Source organism: Neopelma chrysocephalum, unplaced genomic scaffold, assembly GCF_003984885.1.
Source record: "Neopelma chrysocephalum unplaced genomic scaffold, ASM398488v2 Primary Assembly neopelma1_24, whole genome shotgun sequence".
Classification (NCBI taxonomy): domain Eukaryota; kingdom Metazoa; phylum Chordata; class Aves; order Passeriformes; family Pipridae; genus Neopelma; species Neopelma chrysocephalum.
In genome coordinates this window covers 203,558-230,708 of record NW_020897693.1, presented here as the reverse complement: position 1 = coordinate 230,708, position 27,151 = coordinate 203,558, and the positions used below count along the sequence as shown (strand labels likewise).

General features: G+C 63.4%; 3 protein-coding genes across 8 annotated transcripts in view; 1 reads left to right on the top strand and 2 right to left on the bottom strand.

The window, feature by feature from the left end:
* Positions 1-4,452: 4,452 nt before the first annotated feature.
* SYT7 (synaptotagmin 7) lies at positions 4,453-20,471 on the top strand. 6 transcript variants are annotated; one of them, XM_027698978.1, is made up of 12 exons: positions 4,453-4,588; positions 6,637-6,716; positions 7,852-7,983; positions 8,528-8,734; positions 11,453-11,821; positions 13,614-13,739; positions 15,865-16,000; positions 16,385-16,655; positions 17,042-17,211; positions 17,601-17,715; positions 17,797-17,996; positions 18,708-20,471. In XM_027698978.1, exons 1-12 carry the CDS (start codon positions 4,469-4,471, stop codon positions 18,810-18,812), a joined length of 2,031 nt encoding a protein of 676 aa, XP_027554779.1. In that variant the 5' UTR covers positions 4,453-4,468; the 3' UTR covers positions 18,813-20,471. The 6 variants fall into 6 exon arrangements, with proteins under 6 accessions (XP_027554779.1, XP_027554788.1, XP_027554814.1 ...); XM_027698987.1 differs by lacking the exon at positions 8,528-8,734; XM_027699013.1 differs by lacking the exons at positions 11,453-11,821; positions 13,614-13,739.
* A 2,875-nt stretch (positions 20,472-23,346) lies between these two features.
* Positions 23,347-24,849, bottom strand: LRRC10B (leucine rich repeat containing 10B). The gene has a single exon (XM_027699132.1). It carries the CDS (start codon positions 24,828-24,830, stop codon positions 23,976-23,978), a length of 855 nt encoding a protein of 284 aa, XP_027554933.1. The 5' UTR covers positions 24,831-24,849; the 3' UTR covers positions 23,347-23,975.
* Positions 24,850-25,761: 912 nt separating this feature from the next.
* Positions 25,762-27,151, bottom strand: part of LOC113975274 — a 2,394-nt gene continuing 1,004 nt past the window's right edge. The window contains exons 3-6 of the mRNA XM_027699120.1: positions 26,435-26,550; positions 26,218-26,295; positions 26,058-26,130; positions 25,762-25,974 (exon numbers count right to left, since the gene is read on the bottom strand). Of these exons, the coding sequence (XP_027554921.1) occupies positions 25,847-25,974; positions 26,058-26,130; positions 26,218-26,295; positions 26,435-26,550 (395 nt within the window). The 3' untranslated portion in view covers positions 25,762-25,846. The remainder of the gene's footprint in view (positions 25,975-26,057; positions 26,131-26,217; positions 26,296-26,434; positions 26,551-27,151) is intronic.

The following is a 27,151-nucleotide window of genomic DNA, read 5'->3' as shown; positions in this document are numbered from 1 at the left end:
AGAGGTTTGGGAAATATCGAGCAAATGAGTGGGAGGATGAGAAGAGGAGGAATTGATGGCCTGGCGCCAGGAAAATGGCATCTGGGAAGCCCCAGCGTGACAACGTGGCCACCTCATTCCCGGCCTCGTGGCCACCTCATTCCCAGTCTCGTGGCCACCTCGTTCCCAGTCTCGTGGCCCTCCATCCCGGCGGCACGAGGAGATGCTGATCCAGGCAGGATCCCTTCCCATCCACCATCCTGCTCCCAGCGCCCCCGTCCGGGCTCAACGGCACATCCCAACCCTGGTGAAATGTTGGGAGGGGGGGATGTGCCGCTCGCTTGGCACCTTCTCCCGCTCCCCTTTTCCCAGGAACGTGTTTCCGCTGCCGGTTTGGCAAGGCTGGATGCCCGTGTGGCAGCAGCTTGGCACATGGAGACATTTTTCCATGTGGAGCTGCTGGCTTTGATCGCCGCTTCCAGGGAGCTCAGCAGGAGCCGGCGCTGGGGAGGCTCCCACAGCTTTGATTCCCTCCCCGGGGGACTTTGCATCCATGGATTTCACCACTGGACATGGGAGGGTGGGGCCGTGATGCTGAGAAGCTGTCAGGGAGATGCTCTATCCACAGAACCTGGGAATTTTGGGATCTGCACCCAAAAGCACGGCCCTGAGGGCCCGGATAGGGACATTCCGATGGGACACCTGTGGAGAGGTCAGTTCCAGCCCTGGTGCTGCAGCTTTTTCCCACCGCTCGTCCAAAGCCTTTGTCTCTCCATGAAGGTGTTTTCCAGCCTCTCCTTGCAGGAGCCTTCAGTCAGGAGAGGAGCTGGATCCCTCCCTGGATGCCCCTCAAGGGGGCTTTGCCCTCCTGGCGCTGCTCCAGGGCCGTGGGCTTTGGTTGGGGGTCACGGGGCAGCCCTTGGATGGGGCTGGATGCTGGGATGGGCACAGGGATATGGGGAATCAGGGCAGGGAAAGGGCTGCAGACGTCTTGGATTGTGAGGGTCTCATCATCCTGGAGATGAGTGTGCACAGGGCCACTGAGATCACAGAGCCACCAAGGTGCCCGAGACCACCGAGATCACAGGGACACTGGGATGCCCAGGGACACTGGGATGCCCAGGGACACTGGGATGCCCAAGGCCACTATGATGCACAGGGACACTGGGATGCACAGGGACACTGGGATGCTCAAAGCCACCAAGATGCTCAGGGACACCAAGTTGCCCAGGGCACACAAACCCGAAGCCATTGGATGCACAGGGCCACAGAGATGCTCAGAGACACCAAAATTCCCAAAGCCACCAAGATTCCCAAGGTCACCAAGATGCCCACAGCCACCAAAATGCTCAAAGCCACTGAGTCGAGGCCGGAGTTCCAGGAGGAGGATCTGGGAGTGGCTGGGACCCCCCGGGGTGTCCCCAGCCCGCGCTGTCAGCACAGGGGTGCCCAGCTGTGCCACAGTTCCCCTCCGACCACCCCGGCACGTTCCCGATCCGGCGGCATCGGCGGCTCTCGTCTCCTCTGGGCGGATCTCTGGCTTACACACTGCTCCGGAGGGCTAATCCCTCTTGGATCTCGGCGCCTCTCCTTGTGCCGGGGTCGGGTTTGAAGTGTTTCCTCACATCCACAAAGGCCGGAGCTTGCTCCTGCTCCGGAGGCAGCTAATCCCGAGCCTGCGGGAGCGGCAGATAAAGGAGGACGTGCACGTGGCAGCAGGCTGGAATCACAGCCACCATCCCCGGCTCCCAAATATCCCCTGTCTCCCACTCCAAGGTGCACGGCGTGGGCACGGGGGCGTGGGGGGGGTCTCCTGCTTGGCCAAGAGGTGTGTGTGGGAAGGGATCCACCGTGGAGACCCTCTCCATGCATCCAGGACCCTCTTCCCGTGGCACCGTGACCCTCTTTCCTGGAACAGGGACCCTCTCGGCACAGGGACCCTCTCCCTGCATCCAGAACCGTCTCCCCTTGGAATAGGGAGCCTCTCCCCCGGCACAGCCGGCTCCTGCTCCCGCAGCTCCACACAAATCCGCCGCTGGAGAGCTGCGGCATTAGCGAGGCAGGTAATCCCCTCATCGATAACCGGCTGGAAAAGTGGAATTATATCCCGTCAAGTGGCATTGAATCCTGATGAAAGAGCCGCAGGGATGCTCCACCCCCTTCCCAGCCTCCGCGGTGCTCTTCCAGCACGTGGGACGGGACAGGGAGACCCAAGCCCTTGGAGGGGGACGTGGGATCTCCGTCTCATGGATATCCCCCTCGCTGCGCCCGTGGGACGAGGCAGGACCAGCGAAGGGCAGGTGGGATTTGGGATTTGGGAGTGTGAACCCCTCAGTCCCAGCCGGCCGTCTCCCTGCTCCCGGCTGGATCCGCGCTGGCAGCCTGGGAAATTTATGGAAGGAGAGACAGCGGCGGTGTAAACAAGCGCCGCGTTGTCGCCTTGTCACCCCCTCCAGGGGCTGACAGTGCGGTGCCGCGCAGCTCCCCGTGTGCCCCCTGCACCCCCCTGCCCCGTGGCATTCCCGTTCCAAGCATTCCAAGCGGCGCGGATACCCCACACCGCGCCCCAGGGCTGGGCACGCTCCGGGAGCTCCGAGCGGCTCCGGTTCTTTAATTAACCAAGTGCTAATTGCCTGGAAAACGAGCCATTGAAGTCCTGCTGAGGGCGGCAGCAGTCGGGGGGCTGAAATGGCCCCCCCCGGCCTGGGGACACGGCTGATGGATGTGTATTCCCACCGGGAAGGGCTGGACCGCCCCCTGGACACAGGGACGGCACTGGAATCTCTCCCCCAGCCTGAGGACACAGCTGAGGGATCCATGTTTCCACAGGGAAGGGCTGGAAGCCCCCCGTGCATAGGGACACCCCTGGAATCGCTACCCCCGCCCTGGGGATATGGCTGAAGGATGAGTGTTCCCACTGGGAAGGGCTGGAACACCCCCCGTGCCCGGGGAACACCCCCAGGCAGATTCCCGCGGGTATATCCATCAGGATCTCCGGGTGATGCCAGGCTTGGGCGTGTGGTGGCACCTCGGCACAAGGAATTTGGCCCCTGGAACTCACTAATATCCCTCTCCATGGTGGCTTCTTCTCCTCTCCTTCTCCTTCGATTCCCTCTCTGCAGATTAATTTGGGGGTGAACTTGACCCTGCAAGGAGCGAAGGGTTTATGGAAACTCTGGGATAAGCCAGAGGGGTCACTGTGTTCCCAAGTTGGATCAGAGAACACCGAGGGGGCTGAGGCAGCATTTGAGGGGGTCACCCCCGATCCCAATAAGCCCATGTCCCACTTGAACTGGTCGGGATCCCAAGGAGGGGATCCCAAGCCCTTCCCGCCAGATCCAGCTCTTTCCATTCCCCCAGCAGCTTATCCAGCCGGGGTTTATAAATGTTTGAAATTAAGGGCTGGTCCCAAATTCCCTCCTAGGCAACAGTTGCTATGTGAGTTTTATACACAGGCTCCTCGTGATCCGGGAGTGATGGAGGAGCTGCCTTTGGATGGAGGGAGCGCTGGTGGGACCCCCAGCCCTGTTCCCTAAATCCCCTCCGGGATCCCACCCTTATCCCACCCTCATCCCACCACCCTCAGCTAATCCTGAATGGATTTTTATAAAACTCCTCTTTGTGGTCACCATCCCCTTTCCTCCTTTTCATCACAACGTGGGGGGCTGTGGGTGCTTTTCCAAGTGCTGGGGCGGGGGGTGGATTCCAGAATCCCAATCCATTCTCCCGGTCCCCTCTGACTCACCCAGGCCCCGGAGCCGCCGGCAAAATCTGCTACAATAACAAAGGTCTGCGGGCGAATTAATTATTAACAATTATTGTTTAATATTTATACCGCAGCACAGCTCCCGCCGCCGCCGCTTCCCAACTCCATGGACGGCCCCCATCCCTGCGGGATGTGAGGTGTCCACAGGGATGTCGTGGTGGGGTCCTACCTGGAATTAAGGCTGAGCCATTTTGGGGGTCCCACTGGACCCCCCCGAGCCACCTTAGATCCATAATCATCCTCCCACAGTTCCAGGGCCATTCCACAGGCTGGCCCTGAGCACATGGATATGATGTGCTGGATGCAGTGGAGCGGTCTCCATCCGTTTGTGGGGTCCCCAAGGTTGTCCCCATGGGAGATGCTGCTGCTTGGGGCGAATCTGTGTGGGATCAGCTGAGCCAAAGAGGGAATCCTGACAGGGGAGTGGATGCAGGGCACGAATCCAGGGACGAAACTGGGGTTGCTTGTCTGGAAGGGAGGGAAGAGGAAGGGGAAGGTGAAGGGGAAGGGGCTGGAGAAGGTGAAAGGGCGAGGGAAGGATGAGCATTAGGAAGGCAAAGAGGGAGGAAAGGAGAAGAGCTGGACAAGGAGAAGCCTGGAAACTGGGAAGGGGAAGGAGCTATATTTTCCCTGCCTCTCCTCACCCGGCTCTTCCGGATGCTCCTGGTGGGTGCTGCGCCCCCAATCCCAGCAGGAATACCCCGGGAATCCCATGTGACCCCCATGTTCTGTCCTGCAGGGAGCCCCTCCCGGGACGTGCTGCTGGTCTCAGCCATCATCACCGTCAGCCTTAGTGCCACCATCGTCCTCTGCGGGATCTGCCAGTGGTGCCAGCGCAAGATGGTGAGTGCCACCATTCCCTGCCCCCTTCCCAGCCCGGGGGGCCATTCCCACTGCCGGGAATTCCCCAGCTGTGCCTTTTCTTCGGGCTGGTTTTTCCAGCTGGGACAATGAAAGGTTTGGGTGCCGCCGTTCGCATGGCGCAAAGGGAAGTTTCCAAATATCTGGATATATGTTGGTGACGAGCCGGAACGAGCTGGCCCCTGTCCTGCTGGGCACGCTCCCGCCTGGAAAAGCCCCGTGGGAAGGCGGCCAGCCCATCCCTGGCACCACGAGCCGTCCCTGCCGCCCGCTTCCCTCTGCATTCCCACTGTGGATCGGGGCAGCGCTCCCTCCCTTCCTCCTCCTCCTTCTCCTGCTCTCCCGGGAGCAGGACGTGCTCGGCCACGTTTCCTTCGCCGTCGGAATTGAATCTGGGTCAAGTGCTCCGATGGCAGCGGCGCTTCCCGTGTGGGAGATGCCCGCCCTGAGCCGTGGGAAGGCAGCATTCCCCCAGGAATGGGAGAGGGGATCCAGCCAGGGGTAAGGCAGCGTGGGGGTGGTGGGTGGGAAGAGGCTTCCAGGTGCCCTCCAGGAGATGTGGAGAGGCAGGGATAAGCACTGGAAAGGAGGAGGACGAACTGGCAGAGGAACAAACAAGTGTAAATTGGCCAGGAAGGCGAATCCCAACCGGCCCTCGGCAGCGCCCGGAGCTGGAACGGCTGCGTGGGAATGACGGCCAAGCCCGGCAGGCCCGGCTCCGGGATGTGCCCACACGGCCAGTGCCGGGAGGGCCGTGTCCTCACGAGCCCTCAGCTGGGACAGGGATGAGCCCAGGGCTCAGGGACGACTCCCTCCAGGATGGCCTGTGGACATCCAGGGAGGTCAGACATCCCTGCAGCTCCTGGCAGGATTAGCCCTTGGGCAACCAAGAAGATCCAGGTGTTGCCCTGCAGCTCCCAGCAGGATCAGCCCACGGGCATCCAAGATCCAACATTCCTACAGAGCCTGGCAGGATTAGCCCATGGACATCCAAGGACATCCAACATCCCTGCAGATCCCAGCAGGATTAGCCCATGAGCATCCAAGGAAATCCAGGTGTTCCCCTGCAGTTCCTGACAGGATTAGTCCAAGGGCATCCACGTTCCAACATCCCCACAGAGCCCAGCAGGATCAGCCCATGGGCATCCAATATCCCAGCAGGATCAGCCTGTGGACAGCCAAAGAGATCCAGGTGTTCCCCTGCAGCTCCCAGCAGGATTAGCCCATGGACATCCAAGGGCATCCAACGTTCCTGCAGCTCCCAGGAGGATTAGCCCATGGGCATCCAAGGAGTTCCAACACCCTGGCAGCTCCCAGCTGGATCAGCCCATGGCTGCCCAAGGACACCGTGCCAAGAGCACAGGTGTCTCAGCATTCCAAGGATTTGGCTCCGTGCGGAGCTGCAGAGGCTGGGAAGGAGGAGAAGGGAGAAATATTCCCATTCCCTCGGCAGGCTGGATGCAGGGGGGATGCTCCCAGCTCCAGGCCCAGCGTGGTGGAAGGGCCGGTTCTCCAGCCCATCCTGCTGCGGGAGCTGCTCCCTTCCCACCTGGAGCCTCCTCGGCTCCTAATTGTTGCCTAATTGGTGCTAATTGCGCTCCGGGCTCTGAGCGTGCGGAACCCGCCGGAGTGTCCTGATTACCAGCCCCAGTTAGGAGCCAGCTCCGGCTTCATTATCCCACGGCAGTGCTTCCCAGGCGCTGGGAAAGGTGAACTCAATTAATCCAGCTTCAATTAAGCCTAAAATTATCCGCTGCTTCCCGGTGAGGCCTTGGAATGGGACACTGGAGGCAGTGACCGTCCTGTCCTTGGGGTGACGTGGGGCACGAGTCCCCAGGGATCATGGGACGAAGCAACTGGGAATTTTGCTGCTTGGATGGGTGGGATGGAGCCTGGAGACTGTGAGGGAACAAGGGAAAAAGGCGAAATCCAGGACAAACTCACCTGATGGAGGCAGCTCCCATCCTTTGCTGGGACGCTCCAGGGGTCCCCTGCCACTCCCTCATTCCTCTCTCCTGCCTTTTCCATAGGGAAAGCGTTACAAGACTTCTCTGGAGACTGTGGGAACTCCGGATTCCAGCCGAGGCCGCAGTGAAAAGAAAACCATCAAGTAGGTGCCAGGACTGGGGGGGAGAGGAAGGACAGAGGTGGCCATTCCCTGGTTCCCTACTCCCAGTGGGAAAGGGGCTCTGGGACACTGGGAGAGCTGGTGGGTCTCTCCTGCATCCTTGCGTATCCCACGGAGCCATAGGATGGAGCCACAGGAGCCTGAGCCCAGGGATGCTCCAGGTCTGGGAGAGCAGATGGCTCTGCATCCCGGGGGCATTCCATGCAGGAAGGAGAGCAGAGCTAAAGTGTCTCATGGCTCTGGGTAGGGAATGAAGTGCGGGGTTGGAAGTTGGAGGGGCTCTCCTGGATATCCCAGATCCAGTGCTGCCTCTGGAAACCCCTCACAGGGCTCCAGAGAGGAGGGAGCCGGACCGGCAATAGGGAAAGAGCTCCTGCCTGGAATAAGGCTATGGAAAACCTCCTCCCATGGTGTTATTGGGGTGCAGGTGTCTGGGGTACCTCGGGCACCTGGATGCTGCTCCCAGCCCTGCTGGGATGAGCTGGAAGTGGAGTGGGAAGCACATCCCCTCCTGAATCCCGGCACACGTGGCTTTCCCTCCCCAGCTCCGACACGTTCTGTACAGCCGGGATCATCCCGGAGCTGCAGGGCCCTTGCGAGGGCTGGGAGGGCCGGGCGGCTTTTCCAGTCTCCCAGCGGGGACCCTCTGGGCCCCCAGTCCCTGGCACGCAGATCTGGTGGCTTCCCGGAGCCAGGAATTCCAGGCTCCATGCTGGCAGCAGGAAGGGATCCGGAAGGGTCTCCAACACATGGTTAACCAAGCAGGGCGTGCTTCCAGGACCTGTTGAGGAGGCAACATGGACACACACGGGAATGCCGTGCCGGCACCACGCTCACTCCTTAATTCCCACCATCCTTCTCTCCTTCCCAGCTGGTGGAGCCGCCCGCTTCTGTCTCTCCACAGCTCTTCCCCGCTCCATCCATCCGTCTGTCCCTGTCCGTGTGTGTGTGTGTGTCGGTGTCCCAGGGATGGGCAGCCGCGCTCCCCGTCTCTCTCCGCAGGATCCCAGCGCTCCGGGGGCGGAGCGCTGCTTTCCCTTCCCCTTTCCCACAGGAATTCAGCTTCTCTCTCTTGTATTTCCCTTTTCTTTTCTCCCCTGGAATCCGGCCGCTGTAGCGATCTAGACAGAGACTTTTGGAATAACAATGACAACACAGTGCAGCAGAAATGGAGCTCCTACCCTCCCAAGGAGTTTATCCTAAACATTTCTCCTTACGCTCCGTACGGTGATCCGCGCCTTTCCCTCAAGTGAGTCTCTCCTTGCCAGGTTTGCTCCATGTAGTGAGTATTTGGGCAGCACCCTCTTGCCTTCCTTCTCCTCCTCCTCCTCCTCCTCCTCCTCCTCCTTTTCCTCCTCCTCCTCCTGCTCCCGGGCTCCCCGCACGCCACCCCATGGGCCTCCCCATGGAGACGAGCAACCCCTCCTTCCCGCTTTCCCGGGGCTTCCGGGGATGTCCCCCCAGGACGGGGTTGCACGTTGGGGGCACCCCCTCGGTGCGGGGTTGGGCTGCCGGCGAGCGGGACCCCAATTCCCGACCCCTTTCCCGTCTCCCCACTTTCTTTTGGACGGTTTTCAGAGGCCCCCCACGCGCCCCCTGGCCAGGCACCCTTTTTTTTGGCAGTGCTGATGTCTCTCTCTCTCTCTCTGTCTGTCTGTCCGTCTCTTGTCCGTCTGGCTCTGTCGCCCTCTCCCCTCATTCCCCAACAACTCCCGACCTCTCCCACGTCCGTCCGTGTGTCCGTCCGGCTCCATGTGTGTCCTGGGGGGTGTCCGGCCGCTGGCCCGGCCCAGTGGCTCTCTGTTATCAGGGGCCAAGCTGACGGCATCGGCCGCCTCCGGCTTATCCGGGGACCGGCCCGGGGACAAGCAGCGGCTCGGCGAGGACGGGATGAGGAGCAGCGTGTCCGCCCACAGCGAGCCCGGAGCGGGAAAGGCGGCACGAGGCCGCTGGCACACGGTGCAGAGCCACTTGGCCGCAGGGAAGCTCAGCCTGTCCAAGTGAGTGAGCACGGCACCGGCACGGAGACGCTCCCCTCCGAGGGATGCGCTCGGATGGGGGCCACTGGCAGGTCCCCGGGGCTACCAATATGTTCCCGAGGTCACCGGCAGGTCCCTGGGGCCACCAATGGGTCCTCAGGGCCACCAACAGGTCTTCAGGGCCATCAATATTTTCCCAAGGTCACCAGCAGGCTTCTGGGGCCACCAGAAGGTCTCTGGGGCCACCAATAGGTTCTCGGGGCCACCAATAGGTCTTCAGGGCCACCAATATATTCCTGACATCACCAGCAGGTCCCTGGAGACACCAACAGCTCCTCAGGGCCACCTATATATTCCCAAGGTCATCAGCAGGTCCCTTGGGCCACCAATATATTCCCGAGGTCACCAGCAGGTCTCTGGAGACACCAGCAGGTCTTCAGGGCCACCAACATGTTCCCAAGGTCACCAACGGGTCCCTTGGGCCACCAGCAGATTCTCAAGACCACCAACAGGTCTTCAGGGCCACCAACAGATCCCTTGGGCCACCAGCAGATTCCCAGAGCCACCAACAGGTCCTCAGGGCCACCAGTATATCCTGAAGGCCACCAGCAGATTCCCAGGGCCACTGTGCTGAAGGAAATGAGGAGTTTCCCGTGCTCCTGATGTTGTTTTGGCTCAGGGGGAGCTCCTTTAGGTGCCGTGTCTGGCACATTTCCAGCTTTGTCTGATCCTGGCGGGAAGCAGCTCAGCATTCCCAGGGCAGGCAGTGCCACCTTGGTGATGGCCCAGAGGCAGGAAGTGCTGTCCCATGTTCCCATCCCTCAGGAATGGTGCCGTCTCCAGCCTCTTCCCTCCCCATGCTCCCCTGACCCGGTGCCAACATAACATTTGCAGCTCTACCACCCCATACTGGGAAAATTTGGGAGAAGTTCAGGATTGATCAGTTTTAGGGAAAATCCAGGCTTTGGCATGCTCAGGGTGGGGGGTGAGACCCCCCGCTGGGAAGGCCGCAGCTCTGCTGGCTGGTGATGGGAATGTGTCAGATCTGGCTCCGTCCTGTGTTCCTGGACTCTGCTCTGGTTCTCCGGCACCAGGATGTGGCATCCAGGACATCCCGGCAACAGCCCCGGCACCCTTGGAGAGCCTGGTAGTTGCCAGGCTAGTGTGCTTTCCCAGCCGTGTCAGTGGGGAGAAAACCTATGGAAAAGGGGCAGGCCTGTCCTGTTGCCTGGGAGAAATCCCGAATGCCCCCAGAATTGGTGGCATGATGCTGGCATGCTCCAGTTGGGAACTGGGAGCAGGAGGGAAAGGCAAGGAAGAGGGGGAGCCGTATTCAGACTCGGTGGAGAAGCGAATTCCCACTGAGAATCTGGACAGACGGACGACGGTCGGCGCAGGCGGCCAGAGCAGGGTTAAGGGCGTGTCCCGTTTTCCAGCATCCCTTTGGTGCAGAGCCGTGGGGATCGGGGGCGTCCTGGGGGTCCACGCTGAGGGTCTGGGTGCTGTCTCCCGCTCCCGGTTCCACGGGATCCATCCGGGAGCGGGCAGGGCGCGGTGCCGCCTGGCACGGCGCTGGCAGAGCTCGCGCCTCCAGCTGGCGCGGGGCCGACGGGAGCCAGATTTAGTTTCCTGTGACTGAGAGGTTGTAAATTGAACTAATTTAGGATTCCATAGGAAAACGAAAGGAGGGCGGCGGCGGCGCGGGAGGGGGGGGGCAGTGCCCGGGCAGTGCCTCCGGCTCCGGCCATCCCGGCTCTCCGCTCCTCTCCACTCCCTTCCCTCCTCTCTCTCTTCCTCCCGCCTTTCGCTCTTTCTTCACCTCTTTATTTCGGTTTTTGGAGCTATTTATCCTTCCCCTGCCATCCCCCTCTATCCCTGCCGCTGGCATTGCACGATGGCACAGCTTTGTCCCGTGGCAACGCCGGGATCGGGATGAGGTCGGCGGGTACCTCTCGAGGCGACTCCTCGGCGGTCCCAGGGGGACCCGGTCCCGGGGCCACGAGCATTCCAGGCCGCCACGGGCATTACCGCCCGGCTGCATGGGCCGCGCCAGGCATGCGCTGCTTCCTCGCCGGCATCCCGCCCGCTCTTCCCGCTCTGGAAGCCTGTCCGTCCCGGGCCGGGCTTCTCCGCTCTCCGCGTCCCACCGGAGCCGCGTCCGCATCCACCGTCCCAGAGCTGGGAGCCTCCCAGCTCGGGCATCTCTCCCTGGGGACCCCCCGGCTCGCTGGAGCGACCCCGCGGCGGGGATTCGGCCCCGCGGCGCCGTGGGATCCCCCCGATCCCGGCGGGATGGGGACGCGGAGCCCCCGCGGCGCCGGGGCGGGAGCCGGGGCTGGGCGGGGAGGGAGCGGGGCCGAGGGGCCGGGCCGGCGGCACGTGAGCGGCCGCCGCGGGATTTGCCTCCTCGCAGCAGCCTCATTCTCCCGCAGACGAGGTCGGGCGCCGGGAAGCGGAGCGGCAGCCGCGGGAAGCGGGTGGGCACATCCAGCCCGGCCGAGCCCCCCGGGGGGGACGCGGGACGGGCGACATGGTGGCGGCACGAGCCCCCCGCACCCCCGGCAAGGCCGAGCCGCGGGCGAGAGGCGGAGGATCCGGGCGCCGCTCCCGCTGGCTCCCGCCGGAGCGTTCCCTGCGCTGGGGCATCTTCTCTCTAACTCTCTTCTTTTCCTTCCTCCAATTTTGCCCCTTCACCTTCTTCTCCTTTCTCTCCTCTCCTCTGCCCTTCCTCTCCCTAAGTTTCGAGGACTCCACCCTGTCCACAGCCACTACCCTTGAGTATATCCCCACCTCAGCAGGCGATCCCAAATTCCAGAGGCCCCGCACGCTCATGCGCCAGCAAAGTCTGCAGCAGCCCCTCAGCCAACACCAGCGCGGCAACCACAGCCAGCCCACCACCAGCCAGAGCCTGGGCCACCTCCAGGCCCACAGCGGCCCCTCCGGCACCGCCGCCAACTCCCGCGGCGCCCGCGGCGGCCAAACGCGCCAGGGAACGGCCGCCGGCTCCAAGCAACGCATGGCCGGGGGCCGGAGCCGCTCCAACCCCGGCAGCTGGGACCACGTGGTGGGGCAGATCCGCAGCCGCGGCTTGGACATGAAGTCCTTCCTGTAAGTGTGTGCTCTCCAGCGCTCTTCCCTCCGTCGCCATCCCCATCGCCTGCTCCTCTGCTCCACCATCCTCTGCATCTCTGTCTCCTCTGGTCCATCGTCCTTTCCATCTCATTCTCCTCTGCTCCTTTGCCTGCTCCATCCCCATCTCCTCTGCTCCATCCCTCTGCTTCATCCTTCTCTCTTCTGCTCCATCCCTCCCTCAATCCCTCTCTCCATCCCTCTCCATCCCTCTTTCCTCTGCTTCATCCCTCCCTCTATCTGTCTCTCCATCCCTGTCTCCATCCCTCTCTCCTCTGCTCCTTCATTCGCCCCTGCACGGCCGCTCATCCATCACCCCCTCGGGGACACGCTGCCCATTCCTGCGGGAGGATCCATGTCCCCTCCATCCCCCTCACGGGGGGCAGGGATGACCCACCCCGCCCGGGGGGCTCAGGGAAGGGTCCCCCAATCTGCTTTGTCATGTCACCGGCTGGGCTGGATACTGCACTCCTTTTCCATCCCCAGGGAATGCAGGGATGATCCAGCCCGCGGGATAGCCACCGGCGCTGTCCCCGGGGAGTGACATTGTCCCAAGGATTCGGGGAGGGGGTGGCGGTGGCCCCTGTGCAGGGCGACCGTGTGTTGGGTCCCGATATCGCTCCCAGCCGGAGGATCCGTGTGATCCTTAACCTCCTTAACCCCATCTCCTCCATCGGCGCTGGATTCCCAGCATCAAACCCCGGGGGCTAATCCGAGTCCCGTGTTGTCGCCGTGTCTCGGCACATGACAATGTCACTCCTCCGCAGAGCCGGTGCCCCCGGCTCCATCCTCCCCTGGATTCTCCAGCTCCTCCCTTTTCTCCGTTTGCCCCCCAGCACCCTGGAAAAAGGGATGCTGAGATCCCAGCTGCGCCTCCCGCAGGCTGGGAGCGCTTGGAGTGGGACACGGGGACTGATCCTGCCCTTCCATGAGCTGGCACAGCACCTCCTGCATCAGGATTAGGTGGAAAACACCCCGAGAGGCACCAGTTTGGGTGCTCATCCCGCTCCTTCCCGCACGGGCAGCTCTGGAGAGAGGGACGAACCTTCCTCCGGGCACCCTGGGGTGCACTGACCGTGACCCCCCCTGCTCCTCATTCCTCTCCGATCTTCCCTTTCCCACCGAGAAGTCCCTTCCAGCTCCATTTCTCGGGTTCCCAACATGGAGCTGCGGCTCCTCAGCCGTCCCGAGGGTCACGTTCTCCCTGTTTACCGAGCCCTGGTGCCGCTTCCAGCCTGGAATTGGCGGAGGGGGAGCAGCCGCAGCGCCCAGACGTGCCGAGTCAGCGCGGAGGAGCCGCTGCCGCTTCCCACCACCTCTTTCCCGATCCATTGATTTTCCTTTTGCTCTGCTCACCCTCCCCGGCGCCGCGGTGTAAATGCGGCTCCGGATCCCAGAGAGGCCGTTCCAGAGGGGGCAAAGAGCCTTGGATAGGGCACCGCCACCCCCTCCTCCGTGGAATGATGCTGGTGCCTCACTCCTGCCACGCTGTCCCTCATTCCCAGCCCCTCCGGTCGCCTTTTCCCCCTTTCACCAGGATTTTGGCATCCTCCCCGCCTGGACCGGTGGAGGAGAGGGATATCCAGGCGGGGGTATCCAGCTCCCTGGAGCCAGTGCCTCTCTCCCCACAGCCCATCCCGCAGGAGCCGGTGGGCACATCCAGGGTCCCCAAGCCGAGGTCCCGCCGGCTCCTGCCGGTTCCCCGCCTGACGCTGTGTTCTCCTCTCTCTTTCTCTCTCTCTCCCGCTGCCGGCGGGGCCCGCCCGGGCAGGGAAGGCCGGATGGTGGTGTTATCCCTGGTTTTGGGACTCTCAGAGCAAGATGACTTTGCCAATATTCCCGACCTGCAACCCGCTGGGACGCAGCCGAACCAGGCGAACGCTCAGGGGGACAAGAGGTATGAGCGAGGACGAGGCCGGTCCCGCAGGAGGAGGACACGAGGGCCCCATCCAGGGAGGAGGAGGAGGAGGAGGAGGAGGCTGCCCTCGTGGAGCGCCAAGGTTGGAGCGGCACAGGGTGGCCCAGCGGGCACCGGGACGTCTGAGTTCTCCCCGTCTGAGTTCCGCCTCCGGAGCGGCGGCACCGAGAGGACTCCCCACCCCTCCCTCCTCCCTCCTTCCTCCCCCTCCTGCCCTTCCCGGCGCTGGCTGCATGCGGGGGGACGCGCTCGGGCAGCCGCGGGGCAGGGGGGACACGCAGGGGCCGCCCCAAAAAGACGCCGCACGGGCTGAGCCGCGTCCCGTCCCCACAGCGCCGCTGTCGCCTCCGTCCCAGCGGGACGGGCAGCATCCCTTGGGATACGGGGACACCGCTGCCCCCTCCCAAAGGGGCAGAGCGAGTGCGACGTGCCGGGAGGACGCGTTATCCCCGTTCTCCTCCGGCACGGCACGGCCCCTCGCCTCCGGCTGCTCCCCGCGATCCCGGGATGCCAAAGGCTTGGCATGGCACGCCGCAGCGGCAGGAGAGCCCGGCTGGCAGCGGCGGAGGGTCCGTGTGCCGCCGGGAGCGGCTGTTCGTCCCCTCCGGAGCAGGGGGGAGGTGTGAAGCCGGCGGGCGCTGCTCGGCGTGCGGCTCAACTGGCACCGTTCTCGCCCACCGGCTATTTTTACCCTGCTCCGCTTGGTTTTCGCTCCATCTTTTAGCACTTCCCTCCCCGGCGTCGCGCTGCGCAGCCGGTCCCTGCCGGGAGCACCGGGAATACCGGGAGCACCGGCAGCGCGTGCCGACGGGACAGGGGGGCACCTGGGACACGGGGGGGGGGGGGGGGGGTGGCTGTGCCGCAAAACCCCGCTCCCGCTTCCCGCATCCAGGCTCCAAAAACCCCATGCCGGCGCACGCATGGCCTCCCCACCTCCATCCCTGCTCCTCCCCATTCCCTGAGCTCCGCAGGATGCGGCGGGTCCGGCCGGCGGAGGGGCCGCGCCCGGGCGGCCTCCGCTCTCTCCCGCCCGGCGACGCTGCCGACCGACCGCTCTTCTTCCTCTTCCAAACACCTCCTCCATCCCTGTTTCTCAGCTTCTTCCTTCCAGCCCGTCCCCGGCGGCTCCAGCCCGGCGCCTCGGCGCGTCTCCCGTCCCGGCGACCAATCGCTCTCCGTCCGTCTGTCCATCCCCCCTCTCCCATTCCCTCCCGGCAGGCCGGCGCTGGATGACACCGCTCCTCCTTTCTCTTGCTCTTTCCCGCTCTCTCTCCCGCTACCCGTGATTTCCTGCGGCTCCACCGGTGCCTCCTCGCCCAGCGGCTCCTCTGCCTTTCATTTTCCCTGGTTTTAACTTTATTTTCCCTCCCCAGCTGCCTCGGCCTCTCCGGTCCTTCCCGGGTGCCATCCCGTGTGTGCGTGTGGGTGTCCGTCCGCTCCCCGTGTGTCAGCGTGTGCTTGGCGTGGTGTGGCGTGTCCGTGGCATGTCCTGTGCCTTCCCGAGTGTCCCTGCACCTCTTGGTGGTTTGTCACGGTGTCCTGGCTCAGCGGGAGCATCCCGGGGTGCCTGTCCCCCCTCTGCCATGTGCCTGTGTCCCGTTGTCCCTGTGCCTTGTGGCAGTGTGGCCCCGGTGCATTCCCGTCTCCATCGCTGCTCTGTCCGGCTGCCTCCCGCCGCTCCCGGCTGCCCACCCTTCCCGGCACCATTCCCACCATCCGGGAGCCACCGGGACAGCGATCCCGGGAGGGGTCTCAGCCGCAGGAAAGCACGTGGAGCACCCATGGGTGTCCACCGGGATAACGGGCTGTGGTGTGTGAGGTGCAGCCGGAACCGCCGGTGGGGACGGGGCCGTCCCTGGCCTGGGGACATGGACGGTGTGGGACCTGCTGCTGTGCTCCGAAGGTCCCAGGGCACCCACTGGCACCGGGATTGGGGCCGGGAAGCCGGTGGGCCGCAGCCACTGGTGTCCTGGTAGTGTCCATTGGGTGCTGGCACAGCCCTGGCTCAGTATCTGCTGGGAGAGGGCGCCCGGACAGCCTCTCACAGTCTCGTCCTCGGCTCTCCCGGCCCCTCTCCTCCAAGGAATTGCCTCTCTTTCCGCAGGTTGCCGGCCGGTGGCAAGGCCGTGAACACGGCGCCGGTGCCGGGGCAGCCGCCCCACGATGAGTCCGACCGCAAGACAGAGCCTCACTCCTCCGTCTCCGACCTGGTCAACTCTCTGACCAGTGAGATGCTCATGGTGGGTGGACGGGATGCACCAGGAATGGGGTCTCCACGGTCGGCATCCCGCCCCGTGCCAGAAGAGCTCCGGCACATCCCCCCTGCTCCACTGAGTCCCCGCCGGCTCAGCACGTCCCCGGGGCCGGCACGAGGGAGCGAGCAGGGCCGGACACGTGAGGGCTGTGCTGTCAGGAGGGATTTGGTTAATTGGAGCTCCCGCTTCCCCGGGACGAGTGGCACGGAGCCAGGAGTCATGGGAAGCGGCAGGGGCAGCAGGGAGAGGCTGATGGCCCCTGACAGCTGGCGGGGCCGGGGGCCGGGGGTCGGGGTGACGCGAGGCCGGGGGGACGGGGGTCCCCAGTGACTCCCGGCATTGCTCTCACCTCCCTCCTCCTCCCCCCAGCTCTCCCCGGGCTCCGAGGACGACGAGGGCCACGAAGGCGTGAGCCGGGAGAACCTGGGCCGCATCCAGTTCAGCGTCGGCTACAACTTCCAGGAGTCCACCCTGACCGTGAAGATCATGAAGGCGCAGGAGCTGCCGGCCAAGGACTTCAGCGGCACCAGCGACCCCTTCGTCAAGATCTACCTGCTCCCCGACAAGAAGCACAAGCTGGAGACCAAGGTGAAGAGGAAGAACCTCAACCCGCACTGGAACGAGACCTTCCTCTTCGAAGGTAAGAGCTGGGATGGATTGAGAGTGGGTGGACTGGCCCAGGGCAGGAACGGAGCCGTGGTGGAACCTGGGGGTTCAGCTTGACTCAAGCCACTGGCATGGTGGCCATTGGTGGTGCCGTGGGCTGGCCAATCCTCCAAGGTCAGGTTGGAGGGGTACCCCTTTTAGAGGACATGGGGGAAAGATGGGAAGGCTCCATCCCCCCAGCAAGCTCCCACGGGTGGGAATTAACCTGGCACCGGCCTCTCAGGCCGTGGTCTGCTCCTCGTGCTCTGTGTGGTTCCAAAGTCTTGCCATCATCATGGGAAGGGCGAAGGGGTGCCGGCTCCTCATTCTCTCTGGCTCCTCATTCCCTCCGGTTTCTCCTCCCCTCTGTCTCTGGTGCAGGGTTCCCCTACGAGAAGGTGGTGCAGCGGGTGCTGTACCTCCAGGTGCTGGACTACGACCGCTTCAGCCGCAACGATCCCATCGGAGAGGTGTCCATCCCGCTCAACAAGGTGGACCTCACCCAGATGCAGACCTTCTGGAAGGACCTGAAGCCGTGCAGTGATGGCAGCGTAAGGCCCTGGGCCCACTCCCACCCCCTCTGTCCCTGCAGTGTCCCGTCAGGACCACCCCCCACGTCCTACCCCAACAGGGATGTTTTCTGCTGTTTTCCCTGATGAGACGTTTCTCTTCCCAAAGCTTTCTATTAAGGCACCGAGTGGCCCATTTTGGGTCAAAACAAGCTGTTTCAGGTAGATCCAAAATGAAAGTTTTCTCCTCCTCCCGCCTCCAGCAAGACCAGCGAACGTCCCACCGGGAGTGTCCCTGTTTCCTCCTGCCCTGATTTTCTGGGCAGCCCCAAAACCCCAACTCCGGGGGGGGGGTCCTGTCCCATCACCCCGCTCCCACTATGGAGCTCCATGGGGTGTGGCAGTCCTCAGGGTGCCCACGAATCCCACAGGGAAGCCGCGGGGAGCTGCTGCTGTCACTGTGCTACAACCCCTCGGCCAATTCCATCGTGGTGAACATCATCAAGGCGCGGAACCTCAAAGCCATGGACATCGGGGGCACATCAGGTACGGCCCCGGTCCCCTCCCGTCTCCGGCTGGCATTCCCCGATTCCCATGCCGGTGCTGAGCGGCTCTTTTCCCGCCCAGATCCCTACGTGAAGGTGTGGCTGATGTACAAGGACAAGCGGGTGGAGAAGAAGAAGACAGTGGTGATGAAGCGGTGCCTGAACCCCGTCTTCAACGAGTCCTTCGCCTTCGACATCCCCACGGAGCGGCTGCGCGAGACCACCATCGTCATCACCGTCATGGACAAGGACAGGCTGAGCCGCAATGATGTCATCGGCAAGGTGGGGACACGGGGGGGACACCGGGGGGGACACCGGGGCTGGGGTCGGGCAGGACTTGGGATGAGCGGCTTGAGGGTGACCAGTCTGTCACCTCCCGACAGGGACCCCTCGTGCTGCGGGGCCCAGGTTTTCCCAGGAGAGCAGGAAATGGGGCATCGGGACCCAGATCTGGCTGGCTCCCAATCCCCTGGGAATTATCCCCTCTGGATTTGCTGCACGTGAAACCCACACGGCTCGTTGTGGGTGTAACCGTGACAAACGAGTGCAGTAATATCCGCTGTTACCACTCGATCCCAAAAACCCTCCAAGAAAACACATCAGCTGGCATAAATCCATTAAATGAGACCCCAGGTCAGCGCCACGGGCTGCCAGGGAGGGGCAGAGGTGGCAGCATTCCCGATATGGGCACATCCGAGGGCACAGTGCCAGTGGCACGACTGTTCCCAGAGCACAGTTCCATGGACACACACAGACAGCGTTCATGATATTCCATTAAAACCCCACCACGTGGCACCGGCTCCTCGAGGTGTCAGATGCGGTGGCAGCTGGCACACGCGGTTTTCCATATGGAAAATCCATGGGTAAAAATAGCCCGGCGCCAGAAAAGCAGGGATGGAGGAGTTCGGGGGTGAAGGCGGCGGCAGCAGGGAGCGGGATGGGAATGGAGGGGCCGGGAGCGGAGCCGCGGATCCAAGGACGCCATTCCCGCAGATTTACCTGTCCTGGAAGAGCGGCCCCGGGGAGGTGAAGCACTGGAAGGACATGATCGCCCGCCCGCGCCAGGCGGTGGCACAGTGGCACCAGCTGAAGGCCTGAGCCCCCCCGGGCACCGCGGGCTCGGGGTCCCCGTTCCCAGCTCCCAACCCCGCTCCCGGCGCGGGACCGGCGGGACAGCGGGACCCTGCGGCAGGAGAGGTTGGGAGCTCCCCCGGCCCCCCCCGCTCTCGCCCCTCCCCGGCGCTGGGGGTCCCGGAGCTTCCGCGGATCCCCGGGCGAGGAGGGGCCAGAAGCGACGATTCCCCCCCTCCACCCCTATTCCCACCGCCGGGCGGGACTTCTGCGAGTGCTTCCGGAGCCTCTCGACCCCTCCCCGGCCTCGCCCCCACCTCCAAATTCCAGGGGGGGGTCAGGCTGCGGGAGCAAGAGGGACCCCCCCCTTCCCGTCCTCTTCCAACTCAATAAAACCTCTCCGAGCGTCAGCGTCGCCCCCCCCCCCGCCCTTCCGAGCCCCCGCCGCCTCTCCCCGAGCCCCCCGGGGCGGGCGGGGGGCGCGGCGGGGAGGGGGCAGCCCCTTTTCCTGGGATCGGAAGCCATGCCACAGTTCCTTATCCAAAGCGGGCCCGGCAGCGCTCTGCCCGTGGCCGCGTTCGATGCTTTACCTCCGTCTCCGGGCTCGGGGGGACCGGGGGGGCCGCAACCCCCCGGGGGGACCCCCTAGTCCCGCCCTCACCCCCTCCCCGGGCGGGTTGCGGCCCCTCGGGGGGATGCTGGGCCCCACGGAATTCCCTGTCCAGCCGGGATGATCCCGGACCCCCGTGAGCCACCGGGGATAAGGGGTGGAGCGAGCGCTGTCGTGCCCACCCCGGGCAGGCGACATTCCCTGCGCCGGCGGCATTCCAGCCCGGCAGGATCAGCGCCAGCAGCATCCCTGAGTTCCCCTGGGACGCACATCCCCCTCCACCAGGACAGGGACCCCCCAAAACGGGGACGGACCCGACGGGGGTCGGGGAGGAGTGACAGTGGGGTCACCCCGCGTGGCGGACGACGGATCATCCTCAGTCTTCCTGCTCCCCCCGCGGCTCCCCCCTTCCTTCTCCCCTCCCGCACCCGCGGCGGGGACACCGACACCCCTCCGGGTGCCACCGAGGCCACGTCACCATCGTCACAGCGTGTCCCCCCCCGTGTACAGCCCCTCACGGTGACACCGGGCACTTGGAGCGGGGGACACCCCCCGAGGTGCTCCAGGGGATTCTTCGCTGCAGGGAGGGGAACCTGCACCAGAACCCCCCAAAATCCGCGGGATTCCCGGCTGCTCGGTCCCTTTTCCCGAGGGGTGACATCCCTGCCACCATGGGGACAAGCCAGCTGGGGACACGGTGGCCGCGGGACAACCCCTCCCGCAGCCCCGATTTAGACGATTTTGGACAATCTGGAGAGAAAGTCATAATTCTGCTACTTCAGTAATAACGACGCTTTTAGGGACATTTGTATTTTTGTCAGATTCTCTCTTTTTTTACCATAAAAGAAGAGATTTACACGCCTGGGGAAGGGGACGGAGCCGAGGGGGCTGTGCCAAGCCCCTCCCTCGCCCCATCCCGCTTTTCCAGGCCGGATTCCTCGTCCGCGGTCGGGCTCCCCGGGGGGGCTTTGTGTGTTCATTTTTAACTCTAGAGCTCGTAGCCGTGATCTTGTTCAGGTATTTCTCTTCTTCATGTGACGGTAACATCCAACTGGTGTGTAAAATACAGCAAAAAACAGGCAGAAAAAGACAAAAAAAAAAAAAACACGAAAAAAAAAAGAGAAAAATAATAAAGGTAAAAACCCACCCAAACTAAAGATCCCGGCGCGGCCCGGCCGAGGAGCGACGGGAGCGGGGGGTGCCCGGTTGGCGATGCCAGGGAAGGGGCGCGCGGGTCGGGGCGTCTCCTTGGCGGAATCCTATTTTTGGGGAGCGGGGCCCCTCGTTTTCTGGAGGCAGCCCCTGCTCTCAGTAATAAAGGACAGTCAGTAACTGCCAGCGTGACTCGGCTCCGGGATCGCGGGAGCGGGAGGGCGGATCCTTGGGGGCGGATCCCACCCGGAGCGGGGATGGGAAACCTGGAGGAACAGTCCCCCAGCACCGAGAGACCCCCAGCACTGGACATCCCCTCAACACTGAGTATTCCCCTATTCCCTGAGCATCCCCCCACTCCCTGAGTATCCTCCCCAAGCCCTGAGTATCCCCTCCACTCCCTGAGTATCCCCCTCAACATCGAGTGTCCCCCCCCAGCATTGAGTATTCCCCCCAAAACACTGAGTATGCCCCCAAAACACTGATATCCCCCTCCAAGCCCTGAGTATCCCCCCAAGCCCTGAGTATTCCTCCACTCACTAACCCCCCAGTTCCCTGAGTATCTCCCTGAAAACACTGACTACCACCCCCCACTCACTGATTATCCCTCTCCACATTCCCAAGGTTGGGACAGGCCATGCTGGGGGACCTCCTGGTGAAAGGGACACATTTTGGGGGGCAAAGGAAACAAGGAACCCCCTCCAAAGTGTCCCTGCAAAAAGGACAAGGACAGCCCCTATCCCACAGCATCCCGGGGTTTCCAGGATGCCTCTGGCAAATCCTGGGCTTGCCAGGGCAGTTAACAAGGGCAGTTAATAAGGGTTCACTAAGAGCAGCCCTGGGAAGAAGTTCCAAGGAGGGGTGGCTGGAAGTGGGGGGATCCTGCTGGGATTGGGATCCCCCTGGGGGCTTCGGGGACAACGGTGACACCCCCCAGCCAGGTGACAACTGGAGGGGAGACTTCCCATTCCATCCAGGCCTGGGACGGATTCCTTGGGGCTGGAAGTGCTGGGTAGGGACTGGAATGTGGCTCTGGAGGGTGGGAAGAGGCAGGAAACCGTATCCCGGGTGGTGCCACAGGGAATGTGTCCGGGAGCCACAGCAAAGGCTCCGGTGACCAATAAATAATTCAGTGAACGCCACTCTTGAATAAATAAAAGAAATTCCAAACGCTGGGGTGGCAGGAGAGCCATGTCCTCCATGTCCTGGATGAAAGCCCTCTGGATGCACCTTTCGGGCCTTGGGATCCAAGGCACAGGACTGTCCGGGGGCCACCCACAGCCGGGTGGAGGGGAGGTGGCTGCTCCCACTCCGGCTCTGGCTCCAGCCGAGCCAAACTCAGGAATTTCAGCATTTCAGCATTCCTGAGCTCCTGATGGCCTGGCTCTGCCTGGGCTCCCACACCGGCACCAGGTTTCTTTTTTCACCCAAAACCTTTGAACGTGGCAAAAAGAGCAGCAATCCCGGCGCTCCTGTTGCTCGGAGCCGCCGCAATTCCCAATCCCGCTCCTTTGTGCTGGCAGCCGGCGGGAGCAGATGGGAATAGCAGCATGATCCCGGCTGCGGAGAGGCCACAAGCCGGCACACGCCAGGCCGGCAGAGGAGGCAGGGATATATATAGGGACAGACGTATGGATGATGCATTCCCAGGAGCCGGGGCTCGCCGGTGCCAACATTCCCAAAATACCTGAGCGGAGCAGGAATCTGTCAGATTCCCACTGACTGCGGCAGCTCCTGGTCCTGGTGTCACCATGATCGTCACAGGATCCAGCTCCTTCCCCAGCCAGGGTGTGGAAAACAGGGCTGGAAAAAATTGGGTGGTGGGAAAAGACCCCAGGGAGGCAGGATCCCCCCTTTCCCAAATGTAGGAGCTCCTGGATTTGATCCCAGCCATAAGGACAGGGGGGTGGTATCGAGAGCCACCTGCATCCCAATTCCTGCCAGGCATGGATGGGCTGGCGTAGGTTTACATGGAGCTGGTGGCTTTGGATCTCGCTTAGAGCCGGGGCTTGGAATTCTGAGCATCTCTGCCCCCCGGGTGATGGATAATTCCTGCTAGTTAGCAGCAGTGTCTTCCCAGGAAAAGCAGCAGCACCCCTACATTGATGGCATGAGGGACTGGGAGCCACCCAGCATTCCAGGACTGTGTTCCTGGGAATTCGTGGGATTCTGGGATACTCTGCTCTCCAGTCCCACAGTGGGTGGGAAGAGGGATTGACAGCCTGGACCTGTCGGGAAGACCTGAATCCAAGAGGGAAGAGCAAGGCGAGCTCCTACCAAGCCCTAAATCCCTGGAATTACTGCTGGAAAGGCAGGAGCATCCTCAGGCTGCGCTGCTGGAAGGGGTGGCACCGACAGCTCCTGCACATCCCGCAGTTGAGGATGCTCCACGTGTCCAAAATAGCCACTGTGGAGTGGGAAAGGGGGGGGAAATCTGGTGCTGCCAGCTCCAGAGAGGATGTGGCAGGAGCTCTGGCTGCTTCCCAGCCCCCAAACCCCAACCCCTCGGGATTAAAAGCGGCTGCGCGGTCGGAAACCTCCGGTAACTTCCAGACCTCGGATCCATGAGCTTCCCACCACACCAGAACGGCTTGGAGACAGGTGGAGGGAAATGGGACTCCTCCAATGTCAAAAATAACAGGAGCACCGGGATGTGTTGCCGTGTTCAGATCCCAGACAAACCTTTCCTGAGGCTGCTCCCTGTCACCTTCCCCTCCCGCCAGGTTTCCTTGGAATTGTGCTTTTTATTGCTTGAGTTTGGTCCAAGAGGCACTCGGAGACAGGAAGAGGGAGGATAAGGCAGCAGAGCCCTGGATTTGGTGCCTGTTTTGGAAAGTCTCCTCTTGCCATAGAGGGAAAGCCCTTTCCAGGTTGGAGAGAGGCAGGTGGAATTTCCATCAGCTCCTTCCCAAACCTGATGGCAAGGAGGAGCCCGGTGGGAAATTCTCTTCCCCAGCCCAATTCCAGCAGCAGGATGGGGATTTGGGAGGTGAGAAGGGGTCTGTGCCTTCATTCCCAAACCCTGCAGCTCTTCAGGATGCCAGGATCCATGTGGAATGGATACAACCAGCACTGCTTTTCCCTCCGCTGCCCACAGAGACGGGATTAAAGGATTTTCGGAAGTGGCCAGGTGGGAATGTCCCTGTGCTCGTGGGGACACTGGGACTGGGCAGGAGGGTCTGTGGAGTCACCCCTCAGGGCAGCGGGCTGTATCCCAAATCCAAGACACCCTGGGATGCTCCCTGGTGGGCTCGTGGATCCCGACAGCGATCGGTGAGCCCTGTGGATCCAGGAGGCAGCTCCTTGCTGTCCCAGCTGGGAGATGCCGATCCTCGGACTGTCGGTTTTCCATGTGGAGGCTGTGAGCCTCCTGCTTTCCCAGTCTGAGCTGGGAATTCCTTGGGAGGCAGGTGGAGGCCCCGCATCCTTCACGTTTCCTCCTGGGAGCCCGTCAGGGCCTCAAATTCCCCTTCCCCGTCCTGCGGGCCATCCTCGGCGGGCACCGGAGCGGCCTCGGCTCCTTCCTCCTCCCCCTCCTCCTGCGGGCGCTGGAGGCTCCGCAGCCGCTCCTGCCGCGCTTCCATGTATTCCTGCGCCCCGTCCCCCACCAGCCGGACCTCATCCCCGACCCGCGGCGGCTGCCGGGCGGGGTTGTGGTCGTAGGAGAGGAGGCGCAGGGCGGCCAGGCCGGTGAGGTCCGGGAAGCGGGAGACGCGGTTGCGATCCAGGTCGAGGACGCGGATGCCCTCCATGCGCAGCAGCACGGGCGGGAATTCCTGGAAGCGGTTCCCGTAGAGCCAGAGCCCGCGCAGTCCCGCCATGCGGGGCAGCCCCGCGGGGAGCTGGGACAGCCGGTTGTCCCCCAGCTGGAGGCTGCGGAGCTCGGGAAGGTGCAGGAGGGCGCGGGGGAAGCGCGCCAGGAAATTCCCCTCCATCCAGAGGCAGCGCAGGCTCTGGAGCTGGGAGAAGGCGGGAGGCAGCCCCTGGAGCCCGTTGCGGCCCAGGTACAGGTGAGCCAGGCGGGGCAGGTCGCACACGGCCTCGGGCACCTCCATCAGCTCGTTGCCGTCCAGGGCGAGGGTGCGGAGGTGCCGCAGCTCCCCGAGCTCCTCCGGGATCTCCCGCAGCCCCGCGTCGCTCAGGTAGAGCTTCCGCAGCCCCGGCTCGGCCCACAGCGCGGCCGGCACCTGCCGGCCCCGCACCTCCAGCCGCTGCTCGGTGCCGTCGGGGCCCTCGGCGGCCGCCACGGGGGCCCCGCGCCCCGAGGAGCCGCCGCTTCCCATCGCGGAGCGCCTGGAGAGGCCCCGGGAGAGGCCCCGGGAGCGGGACGTAGGCGGGGCGACGCCGTGGCCATGGCAACGCGAGCGGCCAATGGGAGGCCGCGCTGCCCGGGAGGAGGCCGCGCCCACCGCGAGGCCACGCCCCCGGTCCCCATTCATGCCCCGCCCAGCCGCCCCACGCCCCCCCCCGCGCCCCATTCTTGAGCTCCCTGTGCCCCACCCGGCCGCGCCCTGTCCCCAAACAAGGCGGGCCCCCCTCGCGCCTCATTCCCAGCCCGGCAGCCCGGGGTCAGCATCCCCACCCTGAACTGGGGCCCTAAACTGGGCGTGGGGCCCTGAGCTGGGTGGGGTCGGTCCCTGAACTGGGGCCCTAAACTGGGTGTGTGGCCCTAAACTGAGTGTGGGTTCCTAAACCGGGTGTGTGTGTGTGTGTGTGTCTGTGAGCTGGGTCAGGATCCCTAAACTGAGTGGGGAGGTCCTGAACTGGGGCCCTAAACTGGGTATAGGCCCTTAACTGGGTGTGAGGTCCTAAACTGGGTGGAGGGCCCTCTGGGACCCCCGGTGAGCTGGGGGTGGGGGTCCCTCTGTGACCCTCCACATCCCAGGGAGCCGCCCCTGGGAGCACAGACCCCCTTCCCAGTGCCCTTCCACTGCCCCGTGGCCAGGGAGGACATGGACGAAGCCCCCCCGAGCGCCCCCCGTGCCCACCCTAGGGGGTCCTTCCTCCTCCTCATCCTCCCGCTTCCCACCCAGCCCTGCCTGGATTTTCCTGCCGCAAATCAGCTGTGTCATCCCAAATCCAGCTCGGAAAAACGGGCTCGTACCGCCCTCCGGTGGCCGCAGGACAAGTGACACCCCCTGGCCCCTCCAGTCCTCCTCCCCGGAAGGATTTGGGACGCAAGAAACCCCCCAAAACGAGGGGGGGACAACTGGGATCGTGCGCAGGGTCTTTATTGCTCTCACGGGGATTTGGGAGCTTCCCAAAAAAGCCGAGGCTGGGACTCCCGGGATTTTGGGGGTCACATGAAGGGGTCGTCGTTGTGCCACAGGTTGGTGGGGAGGTTGTTGGTGCTGAATCCGCTGGGACGCGGGACCTGGACACCCTCCACGGATCTGGGAGCCCAGGTGGGACCCTGCGACCACCAGCCTGGGGAATCCAGGAGGGAAGCATCAGTGAGGGTGGAATTCTCCCCTCCCCGGGGGGGGGCTGCAATCCCACCCCAAACTCACCTGGAGCGACAGGAGCCAGGGGTGAGAGGTTGGTCAGGTGCTGGTTGTGGATCTCGGAGTATCCTGGCGCATCCTGCGGGATGGACAGATGGATGGAGGTGGGTTGGGTGCCTGATCCCACGGGAAAGGGGGTTGGGACGGGCGGCATTCCCACACCCACCTTCTTGCCGGATCCCTGTGGTCCCACTCGGAGTTCCAGGGGGGCGAACGGGGCTGGGTGGCCCATGGCGGGCAAACCCTGCACGGGAACAGCGGGATGAGGAGGGGACACAGACACGGGGATGGGATCCTGCTCACCCCACTGCTTCCCGACTGGGAGCACTGGGATAGAGCGTCCCCTCCCCACGGGGGTCTTGCCACCCCCTCCCCTCGCTCACGTGGCGGTTCTCGGGGCAGCAGGGATCCACGGCGGGAACGCCGGGCTCCGCAGGGAGATGGCAGGCGTCCCTCGGGGGGCAGCCCGACGACAGATCCGGCTTCCACTGGGGGAGATCTGTGGGAGCACACGGAGCAGGCACGTTCCCACTGCTCCCAGCACCGTTCCCAGCCCTGCAGTTACCTGGATACACCTGTGCCCCCATGTTTGGGGTGTGGGGGACGCAGGGCAGGGGGACTCCAATCCCAGAACCTCCGGGGATCAGATTCGGTTCCAGGACTGACACCGCCAAAACCCCCGGAGTTGGAGTTGGCCCCGGGACCACCAACATCCCTAAAACCTCCTGGGGACGGAGCCAGGCCTGGAACCACCAGTATCCCAAAATCTTCCTGGGGATGGAGCCAGGCCTGGAACCACCAGAACCCCAAACCCTCTTGTGGATAGAGCTTTCCCTGGGATCCCAACACCCCAAAATCTTCCTGTGGATGGAGCTTTCCCTGGGATGCCAAAAGCTTCACGGGGATGAACCTTTCCCTGGGACCCCAATATGCCAAACCCTCCTGGGGATGGACCTGGGCCTGGAACCATCAGGACCCCAAACCCTCCTGGGGATGGAGCTTTTCCTGGCATCCCAACACCCCAAAATCTTCTTGGGAATGGAGCTTTCCCTAGGATCCCAAAATCTTCCTGGGAATGAAGCTTTCCCTGGGGATCCCAA